The 27,278-nt window shown below is 36.5% G+C and overlaps 3 protein-coding genes and 1 pseudogene across 3 annotated transcripts; 3 read left to right on the forward strand and 1 right to left on the reverse strand.

The window, feature by feature from the left end:
• The first annotated feature begins 2,027 nt into the window (after nucleotides 1-2,027).
• Nucleotides 2,028-3,111, forward strand: LOC110338118 (olfactory receptor 10Q1-like). The gene has a single exon (XM_021221349.1). It carries the CDS (start codon nucleotides 2,058-2,060, stop codon nucleotides 3,015-3,017), a length of 960 nt encoding a protein of 319 aa, XP_021077008.1. The 5' UTR covers nucleotides 2,028-2,057; the 3' UTR covers nucleotides 3,018-3,111.
• A 6,986-nt stretch (nucleotides 3,112-10,097) lies between these two features.
• LOC110336825 (olfactory receptor 1S1-like) lies at nucleotides 10,098-11,145 on the forward strand. The gene has a single exon (XM_021219579.1). The coding sequence runs from the start codon at nucleotides 10,151-10,153 to the stop codon at nucleotides 11,102-11,104; it is 954 nt and encodes a 317-aa protein (XP_021075238.1). The 5' UTR covers nucleotides 10,098-10,150; the 3' UTR covers nucleotides 11,105-11,145.
• Nucleotides 11,146-21,000: 9,855 nt separating this feature from the next.
• Nucleotides 21,001-21,638, forward strand: LOC110331460 (annotated as a pseudogene).
• Nucleotides 21,639-23,817: 2,179 nt separating this feature from the next.
• LOC110334467 (olfactory receptor 9Q2) lies at nucleotides 23,818-24,762 on the reverse strand. Its single transcript, XM_021216185.1, has one exon. The coding sequence runs from the start codon at nucleotides 24,760-24,762 to the stop codon at nucleotides 23,818-23,820; it is 945 nt and encodes a 314-aa protein (XP_021071844.1).
• Between the last annotated feature and the right edge of the window lie 2,516 nt (nucleotides 24,763-27,278).

The raw sequence follows: 27,278 nt of genomic DNA on the forward strand, positions 1-27,278 counted from the left end.
ATGCTATCCCAAACATCCCCTATGCCCTCCCCCGCCCTGCTTTTATTTGAACTGTACACTTTCTTAATTATGTTTTAAATTGCCTAGGATAAATGAGGAGATAATATACTTAAGGGATGTCCAGGAACTCAGCTCTAAACTAATCTATTAGCATGTAAATTATGGTATTAGTCATTCTAATAGCAATCATATACATTTGCAATGAACTTAATCTCTAGATACCTCAGTTGTGGAAGACAGGTAGGATTACATGTTTCTTATATTCCTTAGGCATTCAATTTTATGTGTATTTTGGTAAGTGAGCATACTTAGGTAAGACATAAACTTAGAGAATTCTGTGGTTTCCTGATTCTCTCATGTTTAGAAGAACATTTTGTTTTTATATACAGTGTTTCTGGATTGGTATTATCAATCTGCAACAAAGAAGTACTTATAAAATCAATGACTTTCTCATCATTAACCCATCATGTCGGTTCAAAAGGACATTAATAGCTTAATTGTTATGCTGTCTACTATATATTGATTAGCTAAATCTATCTCAACAAAGTTCTTTATTGTTGCATGTTGGATATGATAAGCATATATAAATAGATAGCCATTAGGCAATGAAAAGCCACAATCTATGCGAGTTTTAAGTGATTGTTTTATATTATATGGAAGAAGTCATTGAATATTATCTGGCTTTGAAGGAAATTTAAAGGTCCTGAAATTTTACAACTTAATTCAGTTGATCTTAAATAAAATCTATTTGAGAGTACATATAAGAGTCAAAAAACTGGACATTCTTGACTTTACCTGTAACACTAATGTAAGTGGTAGTTAAACTAGTAAAGTCCAGAGCTGAGTAATTCACACATTCCCTTTCAAATGAAGTTAACTGAACACACAGAAATCGTCACATACAAAGGGTTAATGTGGTTTCTGAGAATAGATATGGGGAAAACTATATAATATTGTAAGTATTGGATGTAGTCTGTGAATTTGTATGCATTACTAGATAACAAAATATTGAAAAGTTGAATGTCTTTAACCTAGCAAGCCACGAGATTTTTCAGTCACTTAATGGAATACAGCCAGAGAGTTTTTAGATAAGTTTTTTTCTAGCAGATACCACATTCTCATCCAGTTGAGTACATCCTAAATCCAAGTATAATGTGGCTGGTTACTCTTATGGCATTAAGGTCACTATTGCACTAGTGAGCTGATCAGGCCAGGCCACTGGTTATTATTGTAGCTCATAGGGTCCACAGCAGGAAAGACTTAATTACATTTTGGCCTAATAAACCAACAGGCACCTACAAGCACTATAATTGGTGCAAAGCTTATTATTTTTACATTACAACTTCTCTACTGTGAGTCTCACATTCTGATTAGTCATTCAGCAACTCAGAACCTTTGTTTTGGATTTGTTTCAATTCCATTTAGACAGAAACAATAAATTACATGCCTTATAATTACATTCATAAAATGAAACACAGTTAAGATAATTTGCATTGATAAAGGTCAAAAATAGTTACTCATGAAAAATAAAGACTTAGGAAAATATAAAGGATATTTTTAAGTTATTGAAATTGGTTCATTTCTTAATATTGACAATTTTTATACTGGAATATTCATTGTCCATCTCAAAAATTGAAAATTCACTTCTTACTTGGATTTTTCAGAAATTCTCCATGTATATGTTGTATTTCAATAACAATAATTATCCAAAAAGATGGCCAGAATTTGTACTGACTTAATTTTAAAATATCTACAATTATACCTATTTAATTAAATACAATAAAATACAAACAAAGTATTAGCTCATGCCAATGGAATTTAAATAGCTGCATGATAGGTTGTATCAAAAGGAAAACTGATTGTTATAGCTTACAATGAGAATTTCTAGTCTACTGCCCAATTAATAAAACCATGTGAGGCTTCTATTATGAATGTATTTTCACCATTGTACTTGAAAACAGAATTCTAAATAGACAATCCCTAGTCAAAACTAAGAATCAGCCTTTCTATCCTTAATATAAGCCATCAATCATTGGCTTTTTTTTTTTTCAGAAGACATGGTGGATAGAAACCCTTTCTTCAACAAATCTGGTCCACCAGAGTTCGTGTTCCGTGTCTTAACCAATGTTCCTGAATTTCAGGCAATCCTCTTCACCGTCTTCTTCCTCCTCTATTTGATGATCCTCTGTGGCAATACCACAATTATCTGGGTGGTGTGCAATCACAGCTCCCTGCACACTCCCATGTACTTTTTCCTGGGCAGCCTGTCATTTGTGGAAATCTGCTACATCACAGATGTGGTGCCCTTGATTCTTTCCAACATCTTTGGAGACCAGAAACCCATATCACTGGCTAGTTGTGGGACACAAATGTTCTTTTTCTCTGTCTTTGGCTGCACTGATTGTTTTCTCTTGACAGTCATGGCTTATGACAGATATGTGGCCATCTGCCATCCACTACACTACAACCTCATCATGACCCAGAAACTGTGTGTCCAGATGGTAATAGGCTCTTTGAGCTTGGCACTTCTTCTCTCCTTGGAGCTTACTGCCTTTACCTTCACATTGCCATTCTGTAGACACCGCCTTGAAATCAACCACTTCCTCTGTGATGTGGCTCCTATCATGCGCCTGGCCTGTGCTGACATCCATGTGAACCAGGCAGTTCTCTATGTAGTTAGTATCCTAGTTCTGACAGTCCCATTCCTGCTAATTTTCATCTCTTATGTGTTCATAGCTTCTACCATTCTCCACATGCATTCTGCAGAGGGTCGTCAGAGGGCATTCTCCACCTGTTCCTCCCACCTCACTGTGGTTTTGCTACAATATGGCTGCTGTAGCCTAGTGTACCTGAGGCCCCGCTCCAGCACCTCAGATGATGAGGATCGCCAAATTTCCCTGGTTTATATCTTTGGTACTCCATTACTCAACCCTCTGATTTACACCCTTAGGAATAAAGATATCAAAGATGCTCTGAAGAACTCTTTCTTCCATGTACCAGCTTCTGACACTAGTTGATATCTTGAGTGTGGAGTGGAGTATCTATCGGTTAAGCCAATTAAGTCTAAATGACAAACGATTAAAAACCAATTTGTTTTCCTTTTAAGTTTGGCTCTTGATTATATTTTCTATGTTCACCATGTGTTTATCTGTACTAATTTTTCAAAGTGCTGTGAATATAATTTAAGTTTAAATTTTCTTTGTTCTCCTATAGCAATTGCTGCTTCAGACACAAGTAATACTTTCTTGATGATAGATTGATGTCTTTGTAAATACTGCCTGCTGAGGAGGTATCTTCAGTAAGGAAAATTCATAAAACTATATATTATTCTCAAAGATATATATCCTATTATCTTAGACATCATCTCATGCAGAAGCATAAATTAGATAATTCATCAATTGTATCATTTTTACATTTCAATGAGTACATTTCTTTCTTCCTATCATTTTTCATTTTCTTTCCATTGACATAGCATCTACCATGTCACAGCTATGGTAAGGTAGCAAAAACTAATTATGGTCCTGATGCTTCTGTGTTCTCTCTCTCATATTAGTTTTTCTTTCTGAAAAGAAGAAATAGATGATTTCTTTTTAGGTAAGGTATTTCTTTTTAGGTAAGCCAACTAGGGCACCCCACCCTGAAATGGAGTTATGGATTGTTGTGAGAAGCATGTGAATTCAGGGAACTGTAATCGTCTTCTCTGCAAAAGTAGCAAGCATTATTACCCACTAAACCAACTCTCCAAAATTCAGAAGAAATTAGTTTTAAGTGTACACGCTAAGTAACTATATAAAAGTGAATCAGAACATTTAAAAATTTTTTATTTCTGTTGTTTCCTCCATTCTGTATATTTTTCCTGGTAATAGTTTTATTTACATATTTATTTATCTCTAATACAATGCATTCCAACCTATGTTTTCCTTCCTTCCACTCCTTCCTGACACCACTCTTATCTTCCCCCTTCCCTAGAGCTACTCTTCCTCCTGTTTACCTTCAGAAAAGAATGGGCCTCACAGGGATATCAACCAAATGCAGTGTAGCAAAATAAAATAAGACTAGGCACAAACCTTCAAGCCTGAGTGACACAACCCAATTGGAGGGAAAGGTTCTCAAGAACAGGAAAAAGAATCAGAGATATACTCACTTCTATTGTTAGGAGTCCCACAAAAACACTAAGTTACACATGCAAGTTCTGTGAATTCTCTATGAGCCCCTATGAGCTGCCCTTAGTTGATTCTCTGGGCTGAATTCCTTAATCCCTCTGAATACTATAATTTTTCTTCTCCCCTTTGAATGGGGTTCCCCAAGCTCCAAAGGCAGGACCCAATGCAAATCTCCAATTGAGTGCTTTCTCTTCCTAATATTTGGCATTAGGTCTCTGCAGCTGCTCAAATCAGCTACCAGAGGAAAACTCTCTGATGATGACTGTGCTAAGCACATATCTATGAGTATAGCAGAATATCACCAGGTATCAGGGCTATCCAGAAAGTGTTGAGCATGGACTCTAGTCATCCAAACAGTGTTTGGCATGGGCTCTATTTCATGTCTGGGCTTCAAATTCGACTAGTCACTTGTTATTCACTTCCATCTGTTCTTTGCCTCCATTGCCCCAGTACATATTGCAGACAAGATAGATTGTAGGTCAAAGCTTTTGTGACTGTGTTGGTGTTCCACTTCCACCACTGGTAGTTGCTTAGTTACAGATGATGTCCAGTACCAAATACATATGGTTCCATTACTAGAGGACTCCCTAGGGTCACCCTTGTAGCATCCCAAGAGTTTCTACTGCACTAGGATTCTGCATTGCCACTAAAATGCCCTATGTTTCCAGTTATTTATCCCCATATTCTCTCCCTCTGTTTCCAGTTATTTATCCCCATACTCTCTAGCTCCATCTCCCATTCCCATTTGCCCCCAGACCATGCACAAAATCTATTACCCCTACAATGGGAGATCCATGAATCCCTCTCAGAGTTCTTCTTGTTACTTAACCTTTCATGGTCTGTAGATTGTAACATGATCATTTTTAGCAGCTAATGTCTACTTATAAGTGGGTACATATGATATTTCTTTTTTGGAGTCTGGTCTGAGATAACGCATTTAGAATATTTTTTTTCTAGTTTCATCTATTTGACTTCAATTGTCATGATGTCAATTTTTAATACTAGAGTAATACTCCACTGTGTAAATTATAACATTTTGGTGTTTTTTTTTCAAAACAGGGTTTCTCTGCTTAGCCCTGGCTGTCCTGGAACTCACTTTGTGGATCAGGCTGGCCTTGAATTCAGAAATCCACCTGCCTCTGCCTCCCAAGTGCTGGGATTTAAATTTTGACATTTTTAATCCATTTTTCAGTTGATGGACATTCAGGTTGTTTCCAATTTGAGCTATTATGAATAAAGCATCTGCAAATATAGTTCAGTAATCAAATTTCTTTGTGAAGAATGAGCATCCTTTGGGTGTATGCCCAGGTGCGGTATATGTGGGTCTTGAGGTACATCCATTCAAAGTTTTCTAAGGAATCACTATATTGACTTCCATAACTTAATCTTGTCAAATGATGTTTGTCTACACAGAAACAGGTGGGTAGGGAGGAGTTATGGGATGTGGAACAATCGAAGGGTGAATGGGGGGGGGGATAAAAATAAGGAGTGTAAAAAATAAATTAATTTAAAAAAATGGTAAATGCCAAGACAAAAAAAGAAAGAAAGAAAGAAAAGAAAAGAAAAGAAAAGAAAAGAAAAGAAAAGAAAAGAAAAGAAAAGAAAAGAGAAAATCTGTAGAGATCATCCCCAGTAGATAGGCATAGACTACAGTTGAGGGATAGGGCCACCCACTCACCTCAAAAATTTTAGTCCAGAGTTGTTCCTTTCTAAAGAAAATGCAGAGAAAAAAATGGAGTAGAGACTGAAAGAAAGGCTATCCAGAGACTGCTCCACCTAGGAGTTTAACCTACCTGGTGACACTAAACCCCAACATGATTGCTGATTCCAAGAAGTGTTTGCTGAGAGGATCCTGTTATAGCTTTCCCATTGAGAGGTTCCACCAGTGCTTGACAATACAGATGCAGATACTCACAGACAACCATCTGACTATGCCTGGGGACCACATCTGAAGAGTTGGGAGAAGGACTGAACGAACTGAAGGGGATTGCAACCCTATAGGAAGAATAAAAGTATTAACCTGACCACCCCAGAGCTCCCAGAGACTAAACCACCAACCGAAATGTAAACATGCAGGGACCCATGGCTCCAGCTACATATGGACAAAAGGGTGGCCTTATCTGGTATCAGTGGGAGGGGAGACCCTTGGTTTTGTGGAGGCTGCGTACCACAGTGTAAGGGCATACTAGGTTGGTGAGGGAGCAATGGGGTGGGTGGGTGCCTTATATAGGCAAAGGGAAAATTTAATTGGAATGGGGATTTTGAAGAGGAGAAACCGGGAAGTGGGACATTTGAGATGTAAATAAATAAAATAAACAAACAAACAAATAAATAAATAAATAAATAATACATGCTGACTCTATTTTTAAATTATACTTCATGACTCAGTACCATGGCACATGGTTATACCTTAGGTTATAAGAGGAGGCTTCATTTTTCTTTCTCAGTTACTTAAAATTAAAGCTTACATGCTCTCAGTAAAGCCTCACATCAACATAGAACATTATTATAGAAAATACACATTTATATGCATACAAAATATTAATGAGAGAGGTTAAAGAAAGCAAGGACAAAAATATGGGCGGCTTTAGGAGGACAGAAAAAGACAGGAAAATGGTGTAATTTTATTATCATCTAAAAAGTAAAAGATGTCATAAAAATTAAAGGAATATTGTAATCATATGCTTTATTTCTTTTCTTTATAATTAAGAGCTTAGCTGTCTGAATTATTCTTTTTTCAAACTCTATCCCAGTGCCAATATTCTTTCAATGCTACAGGGATCATGAACTTCCACTAAAGATGTAATCTCATTAAAGTCATAACCTCTGGAAAAAGAATGTAAGTCAATTCTCAGGATATTGACTATGTTCTTATTTAGCAGGGAGAATGAAGGAATTAAGAAGAGAATCTCAACATACTCCTATGCTAATGGAAACAAAACCAAACTGCAACCAACAATTAATTTACTCTAAATAGCAGTAAGTGACTCAGTTAAAAGAAGGACTTCTCAGCATAGAAAGAGGACTTAAAGACAAACAAAGCAAAGAACAGTTGCATGTCTATTACCCCTATGCAAACTATTATGTCAAAATTAGTTTGCCTTGAGGAAAACACTTGAAGAGATGCTTTCCCTGAGGACTTTGGAGGAGTTAAATGTCCCATGTGAGTTCAGCATCATGAAAGCATTATCAGAGAAGCCCACTAGGATTGTTTGCAGTCTTCATCTCTGTAGTCAAGATAGAACAACAACAACAACAACACAAAACACTTGAATTTGGATTTTTCAAACTATCATTGAAAGGTGAGAATCTTAGAATTTAACTTTTGTCTTAACCATCTTGTCAGCTACCTCAGGGAATCAGAAAAGCTTAGAAAGATTGTTGATAGTTTGAGGAGGTAGGTTGGAAAGCTAAGGTTAGAGAGAGAGATTCAAAATCATAAAATCTCCCTTTCTTGATAAACCAAAACCACCCCAAGATCTACAATGGCAGCACCTTCAGCATTGTCTATATGTTAGCTTCAGAGCCATGCCAGCCTTTTAGCCCATTTGAGTTTTCTTACTAAGTCTCTCCATTTTGCATGTTTTCCCCCTCTAATTTACAAGCTGAGCTTTTACAAATTAAGGAATCCTCATATGTTCTCCTTTCTCCCTACGATTCAGGTTTCTAGAATCCCAGTGGAAATGAGTGACTGTCCCCTACCCTTCAAAAGAACCATTTGAGAGACATTTGAAGAAGGATAAGAAAGAGAGAGGTAAGAGACAAAGGGAGAAAGGGCAGGGGTAGTACTCAAGTTCTAGTAGGAGAGAAGAAAGACAGAGGCAAACATTTCAAGAAAAAACACCTAGTCTAATTTTTCCTGTTTCTAAGTGACAACTTTTTAGATGAAAATAGATTTATGACCATTTGTAGTCCAAAATTTTTAGTGCTAAAGACATATTTCCAGATTTTTAAAGTCCCATCTTAATATTTCACTTTTAATTTACTTCAAAGTATGTGTTTTCTTTCTTGATCTCAGGTCCTACATGTACTAAGGGAAAATGGTTAGTGATCATTCAGTGAGTAGTCAGGGTTTGCATCAGGGTATGGTTAGGGTATGTATGATGGGTACTTAATGGATTTGCCACAAGTAGTCAGGAGCTATATATTGTGTAGTCATGGAGTGTGCAGTGAGTGTTCAGGGTTGAGGAAATGAGTAGACAGAGGTTTCACCTTGGGTAGTCAGTCGAGACTTTAGAGTAGGTGTCAGGGGGTGAGAAGTGGGCAGTGGGACTTTGCTCTCATTCTTTAACCTCATCTCCCTGCAAACAAATTGTGTTATTGTGATTTTAATTGTTATTTATTACTCAGTCTTCATTAGCATTTTATAGAGATAAAGAGATGTAACAAAATAGAAGAGGAAAAACTACTGAACGCAGTGGCCAGAAAGAACTATCAGTAAGTTCTTTGTTGTGAACAGTCCTGAGATTTCAGGGTTGCTTTCAAAACCCAACTCTGGATACTGACCAGCAATAACATTTTTGACAAGTATAATATCTTTTCCCAGTGTGCCTTTCATTAGACAACTAACCCATTATTTTATAACATTAGCATCCTTCATACCACTAGTATGCCTCTTGATTGGAGACCTAAGGAGGTGACCTGAGTACAGCCACATCCTGAAGTCCTCCTTAACCAATACAAATTTCACATTATATCTGTCCTGCAATAAGAAGAAATAAAAGCTTTTTCTTCTACTATTCACCTTTCTCCAACCATTCAATAGTGGAGTAATTATCTTCCAACATTCAGAAGTGAGAAACAAGCCCATGACTTCATGTTCATATCTGTACTTAAGTTTCTTGGATCACCAAAGAGTGCTGATTTTCTCCTCTTTCAGTCAATCTTTAGTTACAATTTTTTGAAGTCTTCCTCCTCTAACTTTTGTAGAATGGAGCACCCATACAACAGTACTTTCTAATATGGATTCCTAAATTTTAATTAGCTATGCCTCTGCAGATACTTCACTTCAAAGACTCTTCAAATATCCATCTTGTCAGGTTTAAAGGAAGAAAGTTAAAAAGTCTTGGGACCATTTTCTACCTTTTGTATTTTTGTTAATGTGAGAAGGGTACATATCTGTGTGCAGTGTGTCGAATCAGTTTGTGAGGAAGCTTGACATCTACTTTAGGCATCATTCTTCAGGAGATATCCAGAGTTTCTTACAGTGATCTGGAGTTTACTGATTCTGCAAGACTAGTTAATCAGTAAGCCACAAGCATCCTCCCATATTAACACACACGCACGTACACACACATACACACAAACACACACAGAAAGAGACACACAGACACATGAGAGAAAGAGAGAGGAGGAGGAGGAGAAAGTAGAAAGAGAAAGAGCGAGAGAGAGAGAGAGGAGAAAAGGAGAAAGTAGAGAGTTGGTAAGTGAGGAAAAGGGAAAGGGAGAGACAGAAAATAGGAGATAAGAAACAAAGAGGGAGGAATGAAAACACACATTACCACTATAACTGGTTTTTGTATGGGTGCTAGAAATTAAACTCACATCCACAAGTTTTTTCACAAAAAACACTTTAACAACTGATCTACCTCCTGAGCTTTTCCTTGTGTATTTTAAGTAAATAATTCTATGGTATATTGCATGTTTACATTATGGGTCACATATCTGTGCTCTTGGTTTAGAGATTTAAATTTTAGAGCCATCTATAAAAATTATGGTCAGAATATGCTCACTGAGAAGAATTAATTATCTCTTTATTGTTAAGGAATTTTCTAAGCCACTGCACTGCTAAGATAATCTGTTAGTAAGTAGCCCTTCTACTTAAACATAGAAGGAATTTCTCCTCCAGCATCAAAGAAATGTCACCCAAAATCTTCCTCCAGAAAAAGTAATACTATTTAGGGGTTGTTTTGTTTTGTTTTGTGTTGTGTTGTTTTGTTTTGTTTTAGAGAATATGGAGAGTTTGTGTTCTTTTTCTTCAGATTAAAATGAATATGGATCAAGGAAACCAAACCACCATCTCTGAATTCATCCTCTTGGGTCTCTCCAACCAGGTTGAGAAGCAAAAACTCATCTTTGTGATTTTCTTGAGTATGTACCTGGTCACTGTGGTTGGAAACAGTCTCATAATTCTGGCCATTGGCTTGGATATACATCTTCATACTCCCATGTATCTTTTCCTTGCCAACCTATCCTTTGCTGATATTTCCTCTTCTTCTACCTCAGTCCCTAAAATGCTGATGAATATTCAGACCAATAGTCTATCCATCTCCTATGAGGGCTGTATTACACAGATGTACTTTTCTATTGTGTTTGTTGTCATTGACAATTTTCTTTTGGGGGTAATGGCTTATGATCGATATGTGGCTATCTGCCACCCTCTGAATTATACAAACATCATGCACCCCAGGTTCTGTCTTTTGCTTTCTGTTTGTCCATGGGCTCTAAGCAATATTGTTGCCCTGACACATACTCTTCTGGCCAATCAGTTGATTTTTTGCAACCGTAACACCATCCCACACTTCTTCTGTGACTTGGCCCCTCTGATCAAACTTTCCTGCTCAGATGCAATGATCAATGAACTGGTAAAATTTATTGTGGGGTTATCAGTCATCACCTTTCCCTTTGCCCTCATTCTCTTCTCCTATATCTGCATCATCAGGGATGTACTGAGAATTTCATCCTCGGAAGGAAAATGGAAAGCCTTCTCTACCTGTGGCTCTCACCTGACAATTGTATTCATCTTCTATGGTACCATTGTAGGGGTTTACTTTTTCCCTTCATCCACTCACCCTGAGGACACAGACAAGATTGGTGCAGTACTCTTCACAGTGGTGACACCCATGTTGAATCCTTTCATATATAGCCTGAGAAATAAGGACATGAAAGGTGCCCTTAGGAAGCTCATCAATAAAAGTCATTTGCTCCCATTAATGTCATGATTGTCTGAGTTTGATCTACATAACTAGATCATTTAGTTCAGCATTTGTAGAATAGTTTTGATGATCTAACTTTTAGTGAACTACTTTGTAAAATGCATCATCTCCATGGTAAGTAACAAAAAACAAAACTGATTACATTGTATACTACTGTAAGCCTGCGTTCAAATTGTTTATGATTTGATTTGTTGATTTACATTGCAAGTTTCATACCTCAGGTTTATCTTTTAATAGCTTACTAGTTCCAGAGCTTTGATACCCATGGCTAGGAGAAGATATTGAATAGAGTTAGTTGAATAGAAAGGGTAGAAATTCTAGGAAGAGTTGGGAATGGTAAGAAAATATCATTGAACTCTATAGAATGAAAATTAAAAACTAAAAATGAGTAAATACATTTAAAAGAAAGAGAGAGTGTGTTAAAACCAGATCAAATCCAAGGCATTATGGGTCAGGATTTTTCAATATTTCCTGGTCCCTGCTATTCAAATACTTACTTTAGACTATGTATTTTAGTATAGATACTCTCAGCAAAAATAGCTTTCTCATCAGCTAGGTTTCCCATCAATTGAAATTAATTAGAGTAGGGCTTTGATCAAAATTCAATCTGTTAAACATTTAGTAGGCTGGAAAATATTTCAAACAAGATTTTTTCATTATCTTCCAAACCTCACCTGGAGCAACAATTTACCCTCTCCAAAATCGAGGTACATGTATTTGTCAATGTTCTTGATTGTCTACGAAATATGGCTTAAGTTGGTTTACATTTATGTAGGCCTGGCCTACTATTCTATATACCTTGACTTAGAGATTCTGTACAATTTTAAATAATATACCTCATTTTCAGTCAGTTCCAAGAATACCTGTAATAGAGTTGTATATGTGTCTCATTATGTTTCCAAACCAAACAGAAAATGTACATATAATTTTCATATTTTTAAAATCAGTCATTAATTACGAAGTATAAGTAAAGAGTCTGTGAAGTTTACACTTGATCCTATTCCTAATCTATTGTTCTAGGCATGATGAGAAAAAATGTATATATTTTGTAAACACATCACTAGTAGCCTTTGTTATCTAACTATAATTAACACAAATGTAAAATAACTTACTCACCAAAACAATATTACAGAACAATCTCACCATGGTGAGGAATGATCCCTAAAACTGAATGTGTTAAATGCCAGCAATACTTATTTTCATTAAACAAAACATTTTCAGTACCTTAATGAGAATCAACAAAAGAAGGAAATGTTGGGTTATGTCACAATAAATGAAACAAATCATAAACATGTAAATTAATTAATTAAATAAATTATAAGCATAAAATAAGGTAGTACAGTTTTTAGTCAAATGAAATGTAGGAAGAATGACTAGATAATAGATATAGTGACATTTTAGGTAATGTGCTTTAGGAGAGAAGGAATTGCCTGAGTTTTTGGAGCAGTAAAATGAGTAAAAAAGGAAGTGAACCAGGAGAAAGTATAGGAAAAGAGTTCAATGAAAGAAAAGAGTGATTTGAAGGTGGTTACGTAAGAATAGGTTTGTGATACCCAAAGAACAGGATGTAGATGAGCAAGAACAGAATGGGTGAAGAGAGGTGAAGCAGATAAAGCAAAGAAGAGAGGGAAAAATGATCCATGCTCAGTCTTATGTGGGCCACAGCAAAGATTTTTTTATATATTCAAACATCTTAATTATTCAGGCCATGAGAGTAAATGAAATTACTCACAGGATGACTATAGAGAAAGAACGTGACAAATGTCCAAAGACCCTAACATTTATAAACAGAATAAAGATTCTTGAAAAGCTGAGTGAAGCAGGCTGTGAGTTTAAGAACTCTTTGATCTTTCCAGTAAGACAGTCTCAAAAAGTTAAAAAAAAAAACATAATGTACAAAGAAAGACAAGGGAAACATGTTCTTTTTCTTAGATTAAAAAAATGGGAACAACAGATTCAAAGTCCACAAAAGTCACACAAGATTTTTGAAATCAACCTTAAGCTGTCTGTAAAAATTCCTACATGTTACCTTACATGGAGACATAAAATACAGGCTGCTGAGGGAGAAATAAGCTGATGGAATTTTCCAGGACTGTATCCTGCATGCTACAATACTAACAAGCCAGCAAGACCTGGCTACTGAAGCAATTGTGTCATAAAAATTATGTAGGTAACCAATTGCTTTCTGATGAAATATGAGGCCTGATCCACAGGAGAGATTTTATATGTAATACAGTAAGCCTGAAGAAAAAAAAATCCCATTATGGGAAAGATCATAGGTGCAGAGGTGAATGGAATCATTGTTTTGTTTAATTGTCATGTTGTCAAACTACCTGCCCAATATTTACTTTATATATTGTGCTATTCTATGACCCTAGGTCAGAGAAGAATCTTTGGGCAGTTGCTAGTGGTAACACAGAGATTCACTCTTGATCAAAGTGCTGAGAATACATAACTCATTCTCAGCTAACAATGAGTCCATCTATCTAACGGTGCCTCCCAACACCCAAGGTTTAGATAAAGTATGACAAGGAGGAGAAGCGCTGTAAATTTCTGACTTCTACATATGGCATGACTATTACACATGTGAATTTACTGCATTTATGATTACTTACACAAGTCCTTCACAAAATCAAGCCAATCAAAATTCCAGCATGTATCAAGGAGTAGCGTTCAAGGGACTATTCTTGAAAATGGAGCAATTGATACTTTATAGCTGTAGAAGGAAAGTGAGTCTTTCTCCTTTGGTGATGTGGCCATCAGTGGGTTGCTCATTGTCTAGTTCATGGCAACACACCGATGGACATATGAATAGCACTAATTTGATTCAAAGGGTTATTAAAAGCAAATAAATAAAATGAAGACATGAAACTGGAAGAGAAATCAAAGTTGATAGCACATAATAGTAAAAAGGGTATGATCAAAATACATTATATAAATGTATACAACTTACAAATAATAAAAAAACTATTTTAAAATGAAGTGAAACTTTTGATTTGCTAGTTTTTCAGCTTTCTCCCAAGGAGTTCTCTATTTCCATATTGAAATCAAGTAAAAATTACTCCAGAATACATTTTGGAGAAGATATAAACCTCTCACATTTTTTCCTACTAACTTCCTTCCACTTGCTTATGTCTCTGTATTTCAATTCATACATGCACACAATATACCATAATCCCATCCCCAATTATCTCATTGAAACACTCCCAACCTCCACCACATCTTCATCAAAATTGTATGCACTTTTTAATAGTCTTTGAATACTACTAGTAATGTTCACACGGACATGAGTGTTGGGTGATCTAATGGAGTATGGGAGGGATACCAGTGGGCACTGCTGAAAGAAAAGGGACACTTTATTTTTTAGAAGTCTTTAATTGCAAATATATCCTAATCTGGGAATAAGGCTGCCATAAGCTTCCTCTTTCTGTGAAGGAAATCTTAACCAAACTGACCTTTTGTGGAACTAGTATAGGTATTTGTATTTGCTGTGAGTTTGTTTGTGTGACAGCAATGTCATGTCCAGAAGACAGCATTTTATAGCATTACTCCTCATTCTCTAGCTGTTAAATTCTTTCCAAATCTTCTTCAAAGATAGTCCATGAACCCTGAGGAAGGAGCTGATGTCAGAGTATAAAACTACCTAAATATACATATGGAGATAAGGAGATAGAGACAATTTGGTTTCTTATATGCTAGTCAGCCTTAAATTTAAAAAACAGAAACTGTTTTATATACAACATGAATAAAATGAATGTGTGAAGTTAAATAAGGAAGTCACAGAAATAAAAATGTGCTAATACAAATATAAAAACCCATAGAAGTGCAAAATAGAATTGCTGTCCCTAGGTGATGAGACACAGGAAAAATGAATTGATGTGTATATTGTTTTAAGTAAACAAGTTCAACAAATTCTACTTAACCATTGGACATCTTGCTAATAGTTAACAATAGTGAAACATAGTTTTAAAGGTTAAGTAAGAAGTGTATACCATTGTGTTCTCATCATTATTTAAAAAGAAAAATCTAGCTATGCCATGTGTTGATGCAATATGCTATCAAATGGAATACTTATGAACTGCTACCATTATTGTGTAGATTTTTAAATCATACAACTAGGTTGGAAAATAATTCAGCAATTTCCTAAAATATAAAATCTACCTTATAAGCCAGCCATTTCGCCCTCGGTGTTGATCTAACAGAACGTAAAATATATAATTTTTAAGGTTCCTCACAGATGTCTGTCACAGCTCTATTCATAAAAGAAGAAACTATGAAGATTTTTTCCAATCTGTACGTTGCTAATTTGTCCTATTGCCTATGTCCTTTCCAGTTTCCTGAGGTCCTATTTATCAATTCTTGATCTAGAGCATGAACCATTGGAGTCCTGCTTAGGAAATTTCCTTCTGATCTGCCACATCCACTCCAGTAGTGACTGTGTGAGAGGCCTAAAAACTTGGACACAGTCCAGATGCAAAAAGTTCATGGAAACTTAGTCTCCTGGAACCGTGGCATCCTGTATAACGAATGCTCCAAACTTGTCCTTGCATTAGTCAGTGAATGAATATGTGTGCTTCTTTCAATATTGTTTTATTATAGGTGCCTCCAAGCAATGACTTGTCAAATACCTAAGCAAAATTGAACTTTGCTTCCTGGCTTTCTCCAATGCCCTAGGTAGTCCTTGAGCAGACCCTGGGCTTGGAATTCAGTAAGAATATTACCTACTTAGTAACATTCAGAATTGCCTCTAGTGTTGTAAGAGAGATGTGAAAGAAATCAGGCATTTCTATCTACTACATAAAGTTAGAAATCTCAGGGCAAGCTTAGCAATGTAAGTTTAGAATTCATACTATAGTTATGTATGGCAGACTATATTACTTATTAGTAGAAAGTCCCCCCACACAATTGCTTAGAATAAAGGTGAGTCACTCCCATATACAGGAATTTACAATGGTTTAGGAAGTAGATCAGGCTGTGGTTTAAGGAGGAACTAGAGCATTGCATTATTCATGAGAAGGTTAGCTAGAGAGGAACTCCCTAATTAGAACTATGACTTGGGCATGAAAGCCCTTGTCCTGGGAGTGTAAAGACCTCATACCTGTCTTCTAAGAATATAGCTGACCTTAGATAGAGCTGTCTTTGTTTTATTGCCTAGTTCCTTTCAGACTTTATGTTTGCATTTCTCTGTTTTGTGTAAGAGTCATTTAGCATCCAGTAAGCTCGTTGTGCCTTGACTGATATATCATCTAACTTCCCTATTTTCTTCTGTATTAAAGATGTGATGCTCGCTTTGAGAAATTACATTCAGATAATTTGAATGTAATTTGTGTTCCTGTCTGTTTGTCACTTTTCCACCAACTCCCTGCCCACCTGTACTGGAACCCTGATTCTCCTGCGGAGCAAGGGGCTGACTGAGGCCAGTCAGTGGCACTAGGCTAACAAGTTCAAGGCTCTTTCCCTCTTTATCTTCCATTAGATTCAGTGTATCTGGTTTTATTATGAGGTCCTTGATCTGCTTGGACTTGAGCTTTATACAAGGTAACAATTATGGCTCTATTTTCATTCTTCTACATACAGACAACCCGTTAGACCAGCACAATTTATTGAACATGCATTCTTTTGTCCATTGTACATTTTTGGTGTCTTTGTCAAAGATCGAGTTACTGTAAGTGTGTGGTTTTATTTCTCGATGTTCAATTCTATTCCATTAATCAATGTGTCTGTCTTTGTACCAATACCATGCCATTCAGTTTTTATCACTATTTCTCCAACATCTGATAGAGGGCTAATATGCAAAATATATAAAGAAGTCAAGAAATTAATTACAAAAAAAAAATCAAAAACTGGGGTATAGAACTAAACCAAGGTTCACAACTAAGGAATATCGAATGGCTGAGAAGCACCTAAAAAATGTTCAAAGTTCTTAGTTATCAAATAAATGCAAATCAAAACAACCCTGAGATTCCACCTTACACAAATCAGACTGGCTAAGATCAAATGCTCAGGTGACAACACATGTTGGAGAGGATGTAGATAAAGAGGAACTCTGTGCCTATGCTGGTGCGAATGCAAACTGGTACAACCACTGTGAAAATCAATCTGGAGGTTCCTTAGAAAACTGGAAATAGATCTACCTGAAGACCCAGTTATACCACTCTTGGGAATATCCCCAAAAGATGACCCACCCTGCCACAGGGGCACATGTTCCACTATGTTCATAGCAGCCTTATTTGTGATAGCCAGAAGCTGGAAACAACCCAGATGTCCCACAATATAAGAATGGATATAGAAAATGTGGTTCCTTTACACAATGGAATACTACATAGCTATAAAGAACACGGACATCCTGAGTTTTGCAGGCAAATGTATGGAACTACAAAATATATCCTAAGTGAGGTAACTCAGATCCAAAAAGACATGCATGGTATGTACACACAAATAAGTGGATATTAGTCGAAAACAAGTACAGAATACCCAAGATACAGTCCACAGAACTCAAAAAGGTTAACAAGCTGAAGTTTTCAAGTGAGGGCACCTCAATCCAACTTGGAAGAGAGAAGAAAAAAAATCACAAATGGGGAGGAAGGGAGCGATCTGGGAGGAAAAGTAAATGGGGTTGTGGGCAGTTGGGTGGAGAGGGGAACCTGATCTGGTATTGGGTGAGGGAGAAAGTCTGAAGCCCTGAGGGCCAGCAGAAAAAATGGAAACAGGCAACCTCGGGAGATAGTAGGTTGGGAGGACCCTTCAGAATGTACCAGAGACCTGGGAGGTGAGAGAATCTCATGACTCAAAGGGAGGGTCCTTGGATGAAATGCCAGATGATAGGGAGAGGAAACTTATAGAGCTTACCTCCACCAGGAAGATGGGACATCTAGTGAGGGATGGGGTTGCCATCCTACAGTCAAAACTTTGGCCCATAATTCTTCCTGTCTGAAAGAATCACAGGTATGGAAATGGAGAAGAGGCTGAGGAAAAGAAGGTCCAGTGACAGGCCCAAAATGGAATCGAGCTCCAGGGGAGTTCCCAAGGCCTGACACTATTACTGAGGCTATGGTGCACTCACAAAAAGGGACCTAGCATGGCTGCCCTTGAGAGACCAAACAAGCAGCTGAAAGAGTCAGATGAAGATATTTGCACACAGCCAATGGACAGAAGCAGCTGACCCCCGTTGTTGAATTAAGGAAGGCTGAAAGAAGCTGAGGAGAAGGATAATCCTGTAGAAGGACCAACAATCTCAATTAATCTGGACTCCCAATATATCTCAGATATTGGAACTCCAACCAGGCAGCATACACCAGCTGATGAGGCCCCCAACACACATACAGTAGAAGACTTCTGGGTCTGTGTTCGTTCAGAGATGATTCACCTAACCTGAAAGAGGCTGGAGGCCCCAGGAATTTTAGAGGTCAGGTGGGGTGGGGGTGGGGACATCCACGTGGAGACAGGTTTTAGGGAAGAGGTATGGGATGTGGAACAGTCAGAGGTTGGACAGGGGAATGAGGAATAAAATATGGAGTATAAAAAATAAATTAATTAATAAAAAATGAAATATCCAAAATAAAAAAGTAGAAATTAGAAACTATCCCAATATCCACAAACACATGCATAAGCAAACACAGTATGTTGTATCCGTGGCATATAGCAATGTCCAACCATAAGACGTGGCCTAGTCATATATGCCAGAAAGTCAATTACTCTTAAAATACTTGTAAAACAATGAATCATTTCATGACTTATTTTGCAAATTTATATGAAATTCTACAAAATGTACTAATAAAACATAACAAAAAGCTGAACAGTAGTTCTTTCAGATGGGTTGAGGAAGTGGTATGAAGGGATAAAAGAAAAAGTATAAAGAGTATAAAGACACTTTAAGGAGAGAAATTACATATGCATATAAATTATGCACACACACACACACACATATATATTCATCTGAAATGTAATAGTTTCCTGAGTATGTTTATGTGTCAATTTTTGAATTAAATAGTTTAAATTTGTGGGTATTATGACATATGAAATAAACTTTAGTAAAGCAAAAATCAGAATACAATTATGATAGTACAAAAATAATTCTGGAAATATACATAATTCAACATTTTAAAACTTTGTTAACTAGTGAGAAATAAGAGTAATTAGCATTTGCAGGAGAATCCTGAATTCTTTAAGTGGTTATTTGAAATATTAGAGAAAAAAACACCTAGAATCAAAACAAGATCTATACATCTGGGACCTCAAAATTGGGACAGATGAATGGGACATATAACAGAAAGCCCCACAGTAAAAAGCCTACAGTAGGAGCATGTGTGTTCTCTGGGTTATTTGAAAGAAGCTCAGATGTACCCATCCAGATACAGTATTATTATACTTACTGTAATGTCGAACATTAAGAGTGACATAATGGGTTTGTCTCTTTTTGTACTGAAATAAACACTTCTATGATTATGTATAAACATGTACAAACTTTTTACATTTTCCTGATTTAAACAGCACTGTACTTCATGGTGAAAATAGTAAAAGAATAGACTTAATTCTCCAGGTCTCAAACCAAACCAAAACAAAACAAAACAAAGCAAAACAGAGCAAAATATAAAGATCAGACTAGGTGTATGACTGCCTAGTAGCACAATGTTTCTTAGCTCTTTAAGGAGAAAGCTTTAATCAAGGAAGTAGTTGGAAAGAAATTTGGAAGATAGTAGCTCATCAGAGGCAACACTGCTTTCTCAAAGAAATCAAACATTCCCTTAGATCTTGCATATGGATATATAAGAGAGATCAGATAAATTCTGTAACAACATTTTGTCACATTTATGAAGCACCTTAATGTACCTCAACAAACTTCTCTCATGCACTGAAATTGAGAGTATAATTAAAATACAGATGCCACTAAAGAAAACTACAAATCTCTGAGGCATTGGAGGAAAAAATATAGGGCATTAAGGTTCAAAATAAGTGAAGAGACACTGTGAATACCAAACACCAGAACCTGTCTCCTCTGTCACTTTCTTGCTATTTAACTTTTAGAAGTCACATCACCTTTCTGGGCTTTAATTTGTTCTTTGCTTTGAGGGCCTTCTTTTCCTTTGCTAAGTGGAATAAATAAAATTAATTTTAATTATGATTTTTCAGGGGAGTAACATGAATGACTCATGTAGAGCTTTTACATAATACCCTAAATATGATAAAGACACATTATCTCAAGAATTGTTAAATAATTATTGGTAAGCTTCCCACTTCTGTTGGATGTGTCTTCATCCAACGAGAATCTGGGCTGGGGAGAATCTGCTCCAAATATTTCCAAAATAAAGAGACACACTTATCTCTCCACCCATGACTATTGATTATGATTAAGAACATGAATAATCACTAAAATAACCTATAAATAGAGGCTGAACTTACTAAGAACTTTCCCACTCCTCATGGGTTCCAAATTATTTCATGACTAAATGAGACACATACATACATGCATCATACATACATACATATACATACATAATACATACATACATACATACATACATACATACATCATACCTGACCCAGGTAGTACTCAAAGCACCTACTACAGAAGATGATGTAGACAGGGAATATTTGCATAGGATACACCATGTGAGGTCACTGTACCACCGTGTCATCTATGCAAAGACAGTCGTAAAAGCAGATGCATGTAGATGCATGTACTCTGATATCTGTCATCAGTGCAATTTCCTCCTCATTCTCTCTGAGGATGCATATCCACCAAGCACTCTCCTAATCTACTTGATATATGTCCTTACTATAAAAGTTCATAGTACTTGTAAGCTGCTGTTTCTTTCTTTTACACATATAACTTTCTCACCTTTTCATACACACACACACACACACACACACACAAACACACACACAAATACACACACTGAAATATGACTGTGAAATATAGACCCTTTGGGGGCTATAAAATAAGTACTTGGTCTGGAAGTAGTGGTGAAAACAGTGGGGAAGATGATTGTGATGGTGATAGTTTTAGAAAGCTGCTGGATGAGTCTGAGAGCCACAAGCTTGAGACTCCAGGAGGAATTGCCACACCATCAGTGTACTATCAGTTTCTAAATTTGTATTTGTTCCAGAATGACAAAATTAGTACAAGATATCTTTGGAAACATATACTACCTGCCATAAAGTTTGCAAATTCTGAACTTGGGTAAATTTGGTCAATAGGACAGCAAATCTTACAAATGAATTTCCCCAGGATCTATGCCACCATCAATGCCCACCAGTGGTTGGAGACTGTACAGTCAATTATGGAAGCCCTTTGAGATCCAATGAGGAGAAAGGTCTTTGCCCTGGTCTCTCAAGGTTATAACTCCATAATTATAGATGATATCACAGACTTTTCCAGGCTTAATGTGGAAGAGTCTGTGAAAACTGTGTTGTAATAAGGATGACAGGCTAACTCCACCACAAGAATGGTTCTTTCCAGGAACCAGCCTCGGGAGCCCTGGATGTTTCTTTGAACAGTTATTCTCTTAGAGTCTACTCCCATTCTTTCAATCCCAAATGATGAGGTACATTGTACAGGTTTCTCTTCAGAGACTTTGTTGATTATCCTTGGAGCTGTTTTCACTTGTATTCATCACTTTGGTTGGAATCATCAGTATTATCGGCTAGTTTCTGTCAATGCCTGGACCCCTAACGTAAGTAGCAAAGAGGGTACTGTGGCAAACATCATACTAATGTGCACCACTGGCCTTTAGCTGGAGTTAGGTGCTTTGGATTTAAGGAGAACTGCCAAAATCCACAATGCCACATGCTCTGTAGAATGTGCTCTTTCTTCCCACCCTAAAACAAGGAATCAGTGATGTAGAATCGGGAAAAGCTGACGGAAGTTTGCCAATGCTGCATTTTTCCATATGTGCAATATCCACTGTATGAGGACAGAATGAATTGAGAAAGCATCTTACATGTCTGTATGAACTCTTTTAAATTTTGATTCAGAAGAAGGGAAGGGTGTATGTAGTACAATGTAAGCTCAAGGAAGCTCAAGAGTTGGGAATGGCCATGCAGCTCTCTTGCTATGCATCCCAATCCTGTGCAGATATGCAAATGCAGAATGCATCTATTTTTGTTCTTTTATGAAACCTCCTAAAAATATGAGGTGGTTATTGTATCTTCAGGTTAAAACAACCCTGGTTCATTTATTCAATAAATATTTAATTGAATTCATAAACTGTTTAATCTAAAGCTGTTGCTAGAAATTTCATATCTTGGTCTTACTGTAAGCACATTATAAGTTTTTCCTTGTATCAAAAATATATTTTTAAATTAAATATCTTTTGTTCTTTTTATTATTTTGAAATTTTATACATACCAATAATGTATTTAGCTCAAATTCACCATCCTTTATATCTGGACCCTCCCCTAGAATTTCTTAATTAAAACAAAACTATAATTTATGTTTTCATTGATTGTATTGACTCTTTTTAAATCATCTTTGGTAATGCAAGTTTCAAAACTAAAAAGAAAAAAATAGCGCTTTGGACTGTCTTCTACCACTACAAGTTAAACTTTTATATTTCCTTACCAGATAAAAGGGGGAAAGGCAAGTAAAATAATGATAAATTCCAGGTTGTGTGATTTAGTTGAGGACCATATCTAGAGGAAGTAGAAAGTATAATTAAGAGCTCAATACCTGGTTGAATAGCAGCTCTACTTTTCCACTTGCCCTGAGCTGGATAAATTACTTAAAGTGTCACATGATGTGTGTGTGTGTGTGTGTGTGTGTGTGTGTGTGTGTGTGTGTGTGTGTGTTTGTGTGTATGTGTGTGTGTGTTTGTGTGTGCACATTATGTGCATCTGTGTGTCAGTGTATCTGTGTACAGTTATATAGTTGTATAGTTACATAGTTGCATATACATCTAGAACAATAATACTACAGCACACCTCACAAAGAGAGCTAAAAGTTTAAAACAAAAATTCCTATGACAGACTGTTGTAATTTCTGTAAATTTATAATGTTTAGATGTTTAGAAAATCAGTTACTACTACTACTGCTACTGCTACTGCTACTGCTACTACTTTAATTTCACTATGATCACTCAAATACTACAAAACAAGGAAGCAGTGAAATTCAAAGTTCTTAATGATAACTCTTGGAGAAGTCTTCTGAAACAGGGTACCTGTAAGTCCTGATAGTTTTGTGATTGTTCTTCAAATATTTTTGCCTAGTCATCATGTACTTATTGTGTCAAGAAATCTACTGCATTCAGTAAATACTAGTAAAGAACATAGCCATAGTGTGGACCCATTCATATGTTGGAACCTCAAAAATATAATTCTATAAAATGAATTAATCTACTCAGTTGTTAGGAAACTTAAGTGCTGATGAAGTTGGAAGACAATGGTCATCTTTGAAACCTGGGAATGATTCATTTCTATAATAAATTTGCTGGGAATAGTTTTTATTTTTGATGATTTATTTGTTATGCACAGGTAATAATAAAATATTATGTTCTCTTGTAATCTATTGTCCAATTGTGAATATAGGTAAATACCACACATATAAAACATTTTCATAATTCGAATGATGACAGGAAGTACATAAAAAATAGGTCAGAAGTAAAGATGGGGTCTTTCAGTACAATTTTGAGTCCAAGAAAGTCTTCCAAAATGAGTAATATTTCAGAAACAATAAAACAAAAGTTGAAACAAAGGAAAGTAGAAATAAAGAAAAGGAAGAGTAACTAGGGTGCCCTGGAAATCTTTGATATTCTCAGAGATTTCATAATTGCCTCTTTTACCTCTTTATTCCTTAGGCTATAGATGAGTGGATTCAGTAATGGGGTCACCACTGTATAGAACACAGACACAACTCTATCCCTCTCCGAGAACTGGTCTGTATTATCTCTCAAGTACATGAAGATAAGAGTACCAAAGAAGAGAGCTACAGCAGTGAGGTGGGAGGTGCAAGTAGAGAAAGTTTTGGTTCGGCCTCCAGCTGAGCGGATCTGCATGATGGCTACAATGATAAACAGATAGGACACAGAGATCACCACAATGCAAACAGGCATGACAAAAATGGCAAAGACAATTATCACCACCTCCTGAATGTAGCTGTCCCCACATACGAGTTTTAACAGTGGAGGGAGGTCACAGAATATGAAATTGATCTCATTGTTTCCACAGAATGAGAGAGTGAAGGCTGTGACAGTCCGAATAAAGCCACTGGAAAAACCAGCCACATATGCCCCAGTTACCAAACCCACACGTGCCTTCTCAGTCATGATGGTAACATAAAGCAATGGTTGGCACACAGCCACATAGCGGTCATAGGCCATGATTGCCAAGAGGTAGCAGTCAATAGAAGCAAAGAAGGTAAAGAGGAAGAATTGAACTGCACAGCGAACTTGAGAAATGGTTGAGCCATTTTCCCACAGCACAGCCAGCATCTGAGGGATGATGACAGAGGAGTAGCAGATGTCCACAAAGGAAAGGTGGCTGAGGAAGAAGTACATTGGTGTTTGAAGTCGGCGGTTCTTCTGGATTAGAATGATCATTCCTGTATTCCCCAGCAGGGTGGAGAGGTAGAAACTCAAAAATAAAAGGAAGAGAGGGAGACCCCACTCAGGATGTTCAGTGAATGCAGTCAGAAAGAACTCAGTCACGAAGGTGGAATTCCTCCCAGCCATCCATCTAGGAGTTTACCTGTGAGGGCTAAGAAAAGATGAAAAGAAGAGGACCTCACAATAAAATAAGTCATTTCAAATAATAGAGTGTAAATTAAATCTCTGATATGTAGTCTTTTACTACAGCAAAGTTTGCAGACTAAGAAAAAATTAAAGAAATGCAGATCTCACTGTAAGATAAAATGTGATGGATACTTCTATTATGGGAGGCATGGAAAGTAAGTGGCCCTTGGACTGATCTAGTACAATTGTTCTCTAATTAGCTACATGATGTTATATGGAACACTTAACCTGACTGAACCTTAATTTTTCCCATCAGAAGAGACGGATCTACCCATATGTTTATGAAATGATCCACTAATTAATTGTTCCTGTTTGAAATAACTGCAGGGTCAAAAATGGAGAAGAACCAGAGGGAAAGGAGGTCCATTGACAGGCCCAAATTGGGATCCAGTTCAAGGAGAGACCCCAGGCCTGACACTGTTACAAACAAGAGATTAGCATGGCCACCCTCCAAAAGGTCCAACAAGCAGCTGAAAGAGTCAGATACAGATATTTACATCCAACCAATAGGCAGAAACTGGTGACCCCTGTGGTTGAATTAGAGGAAATCTGGAATAAGCTGAGGAGGAGGGTCACCCTATATGTAGACCAGCAGTCTCATCTAACCTGGACCCCAAGATTGATTAGACACTGAGTCACCAACCAGGCAGCATACACCAACTGATAAGAGGACCCAATATGTATACAGCAAAGGACTGCTGGGTCTTGACTCAGTGAGAGAAGATGCACCTAATCCTCAAGAGACTTGAAAACCCAGGGAGTGGGGAGGTCTGTGGGGTGGGGAGGGTGGGGTCATCCTCTTGGAGACCCAGGGAAGGGTGGGAGTTATGGGATATGGAACAGTCAGAGGGTGGTCCAGGTGGAGAATAAAAACTGGACTGAATAAAAAAGATTAAAGAAGAATAACATAAATAAATAAATAAATAAATAAATAAATAAATAAATAAATAAATACCAGATATAGGACACTAATCACCACATAGAAAGCTAAAATCACCACATAGGCTTAGAGTCTTTTTAAATTTTTAAATGAGCTTCTTTTGTTAGATTTCTCTCAGTTCATTTTAACTTTCAATAACTGGTGTGACTCTGCAACAAATTTTCATAATAATATTCCATTACTAATTGAATCATCTTTCAAGTGAAAGTAAAATGTGAAGTAATCAGAAATGTGGTCCATATGTATTATCTCACAAAGAAAAGGAGCGACTTTAAGATTACTAAACACTACCATCCCAAGAGTTTTAAGTGTCTGTAAACCTAAATTTCTGTAGCATATACCAACAAAAAACCCTAGAGAAGTTCTGCTCTCAACAAGATATTGAGAATTCCAGATTCATTTATTTTCACATAAGTGAATTACGAAAGACATAAGTTAATACCTACCTACCAAATACTCACAAATGTGTACTTATGTATAATTTTGTATCTAATTACCCAGAACTTTTGGGTGCCCAACATTTTTGTATAAATAACATAATGAGATCTTATCAAATTGTTAATTTTGTATGTTCTATTTGATCACCAACAGTATAAGAATATACACCATGTTATTTCTTCTTAATGGTATGTGGTATCTTTAATTCATTGTAAAGAATTCTTTCTACTTACGGTATACCCTTTAATAAAATTACATTTAGTAACTAGAGAATTTCTTTCACCATACTTATCCAAATGAGAATTTTGTATTCTACAAACAAAACAGTATGACCCAAAAGAAAAAAAAATCTATTATTAATTAACAAGGGTCTGTGCATGTAGAAATATTTCTGTTTTTCAGTTTATCAGTATGAATTTGTAACAAACAGCTGTTGGACTAATTCAAGCAGGCTGGAAATAAAGACTGTATATAAAAATGCATGCATACACACACTGGCATTAACCTTGCAACCAAGATAGCAAACACAAACTTTTACAGGTTTCTAACAAAACTCCATGAAGAATGATTATTCTCAAAGCCCCTACTAAGGGTAGTTTAATAATGAATATACATATTTGAAATGGAAAAAATGAACAAAAAATTTACAGTGTAGTATTGATGAAAACTAATGGGGAATTCTGAATGAATAGATTTGGGAATCCTTGAAAAAGTTCTACAACAATGCTGTAAAGAATGTCTTTGGTGACTAGAACAACAAATGCTACTGAAGTCAGGGAAGTGTTAAGCTGAGCCAATCCCCAACCACTGGAAATAAAAAAAAATAGTTGTACAAATGGTGAACTGTTTTTACCTAATTCTGCTAGTACCTTTCTTCTTGGTGTGGAATTTCTACCTGTGGCATACCATCTTAGGTAATTCTGGCATCCAGTTCAGAATGTAGAACCTTGAGCAAGTCATGCTTCCTTTCTATCTTTAATTCTCCTGCCTTTCTTTCACTTTTCTAAAGGTGCAGCATTTTCTAATAGTCATTGTATCATGGATGACATGTGATACAGACAGTTCTTTTATGTCTTAA

The sequence above is a fragment of the Mus pahari genome, chromosome 1, assembly GCF_900095145.1.
Source record: "Mus pahari chromosome 1, PAHARI_EIJ_v1.1, whole genome shotgun sequence".
Lineage (NCBI taxonomy): Eukaryota > Metazoa > Chordata > Mammalia > Rodentia > Muridae > Mus > Mus pahari.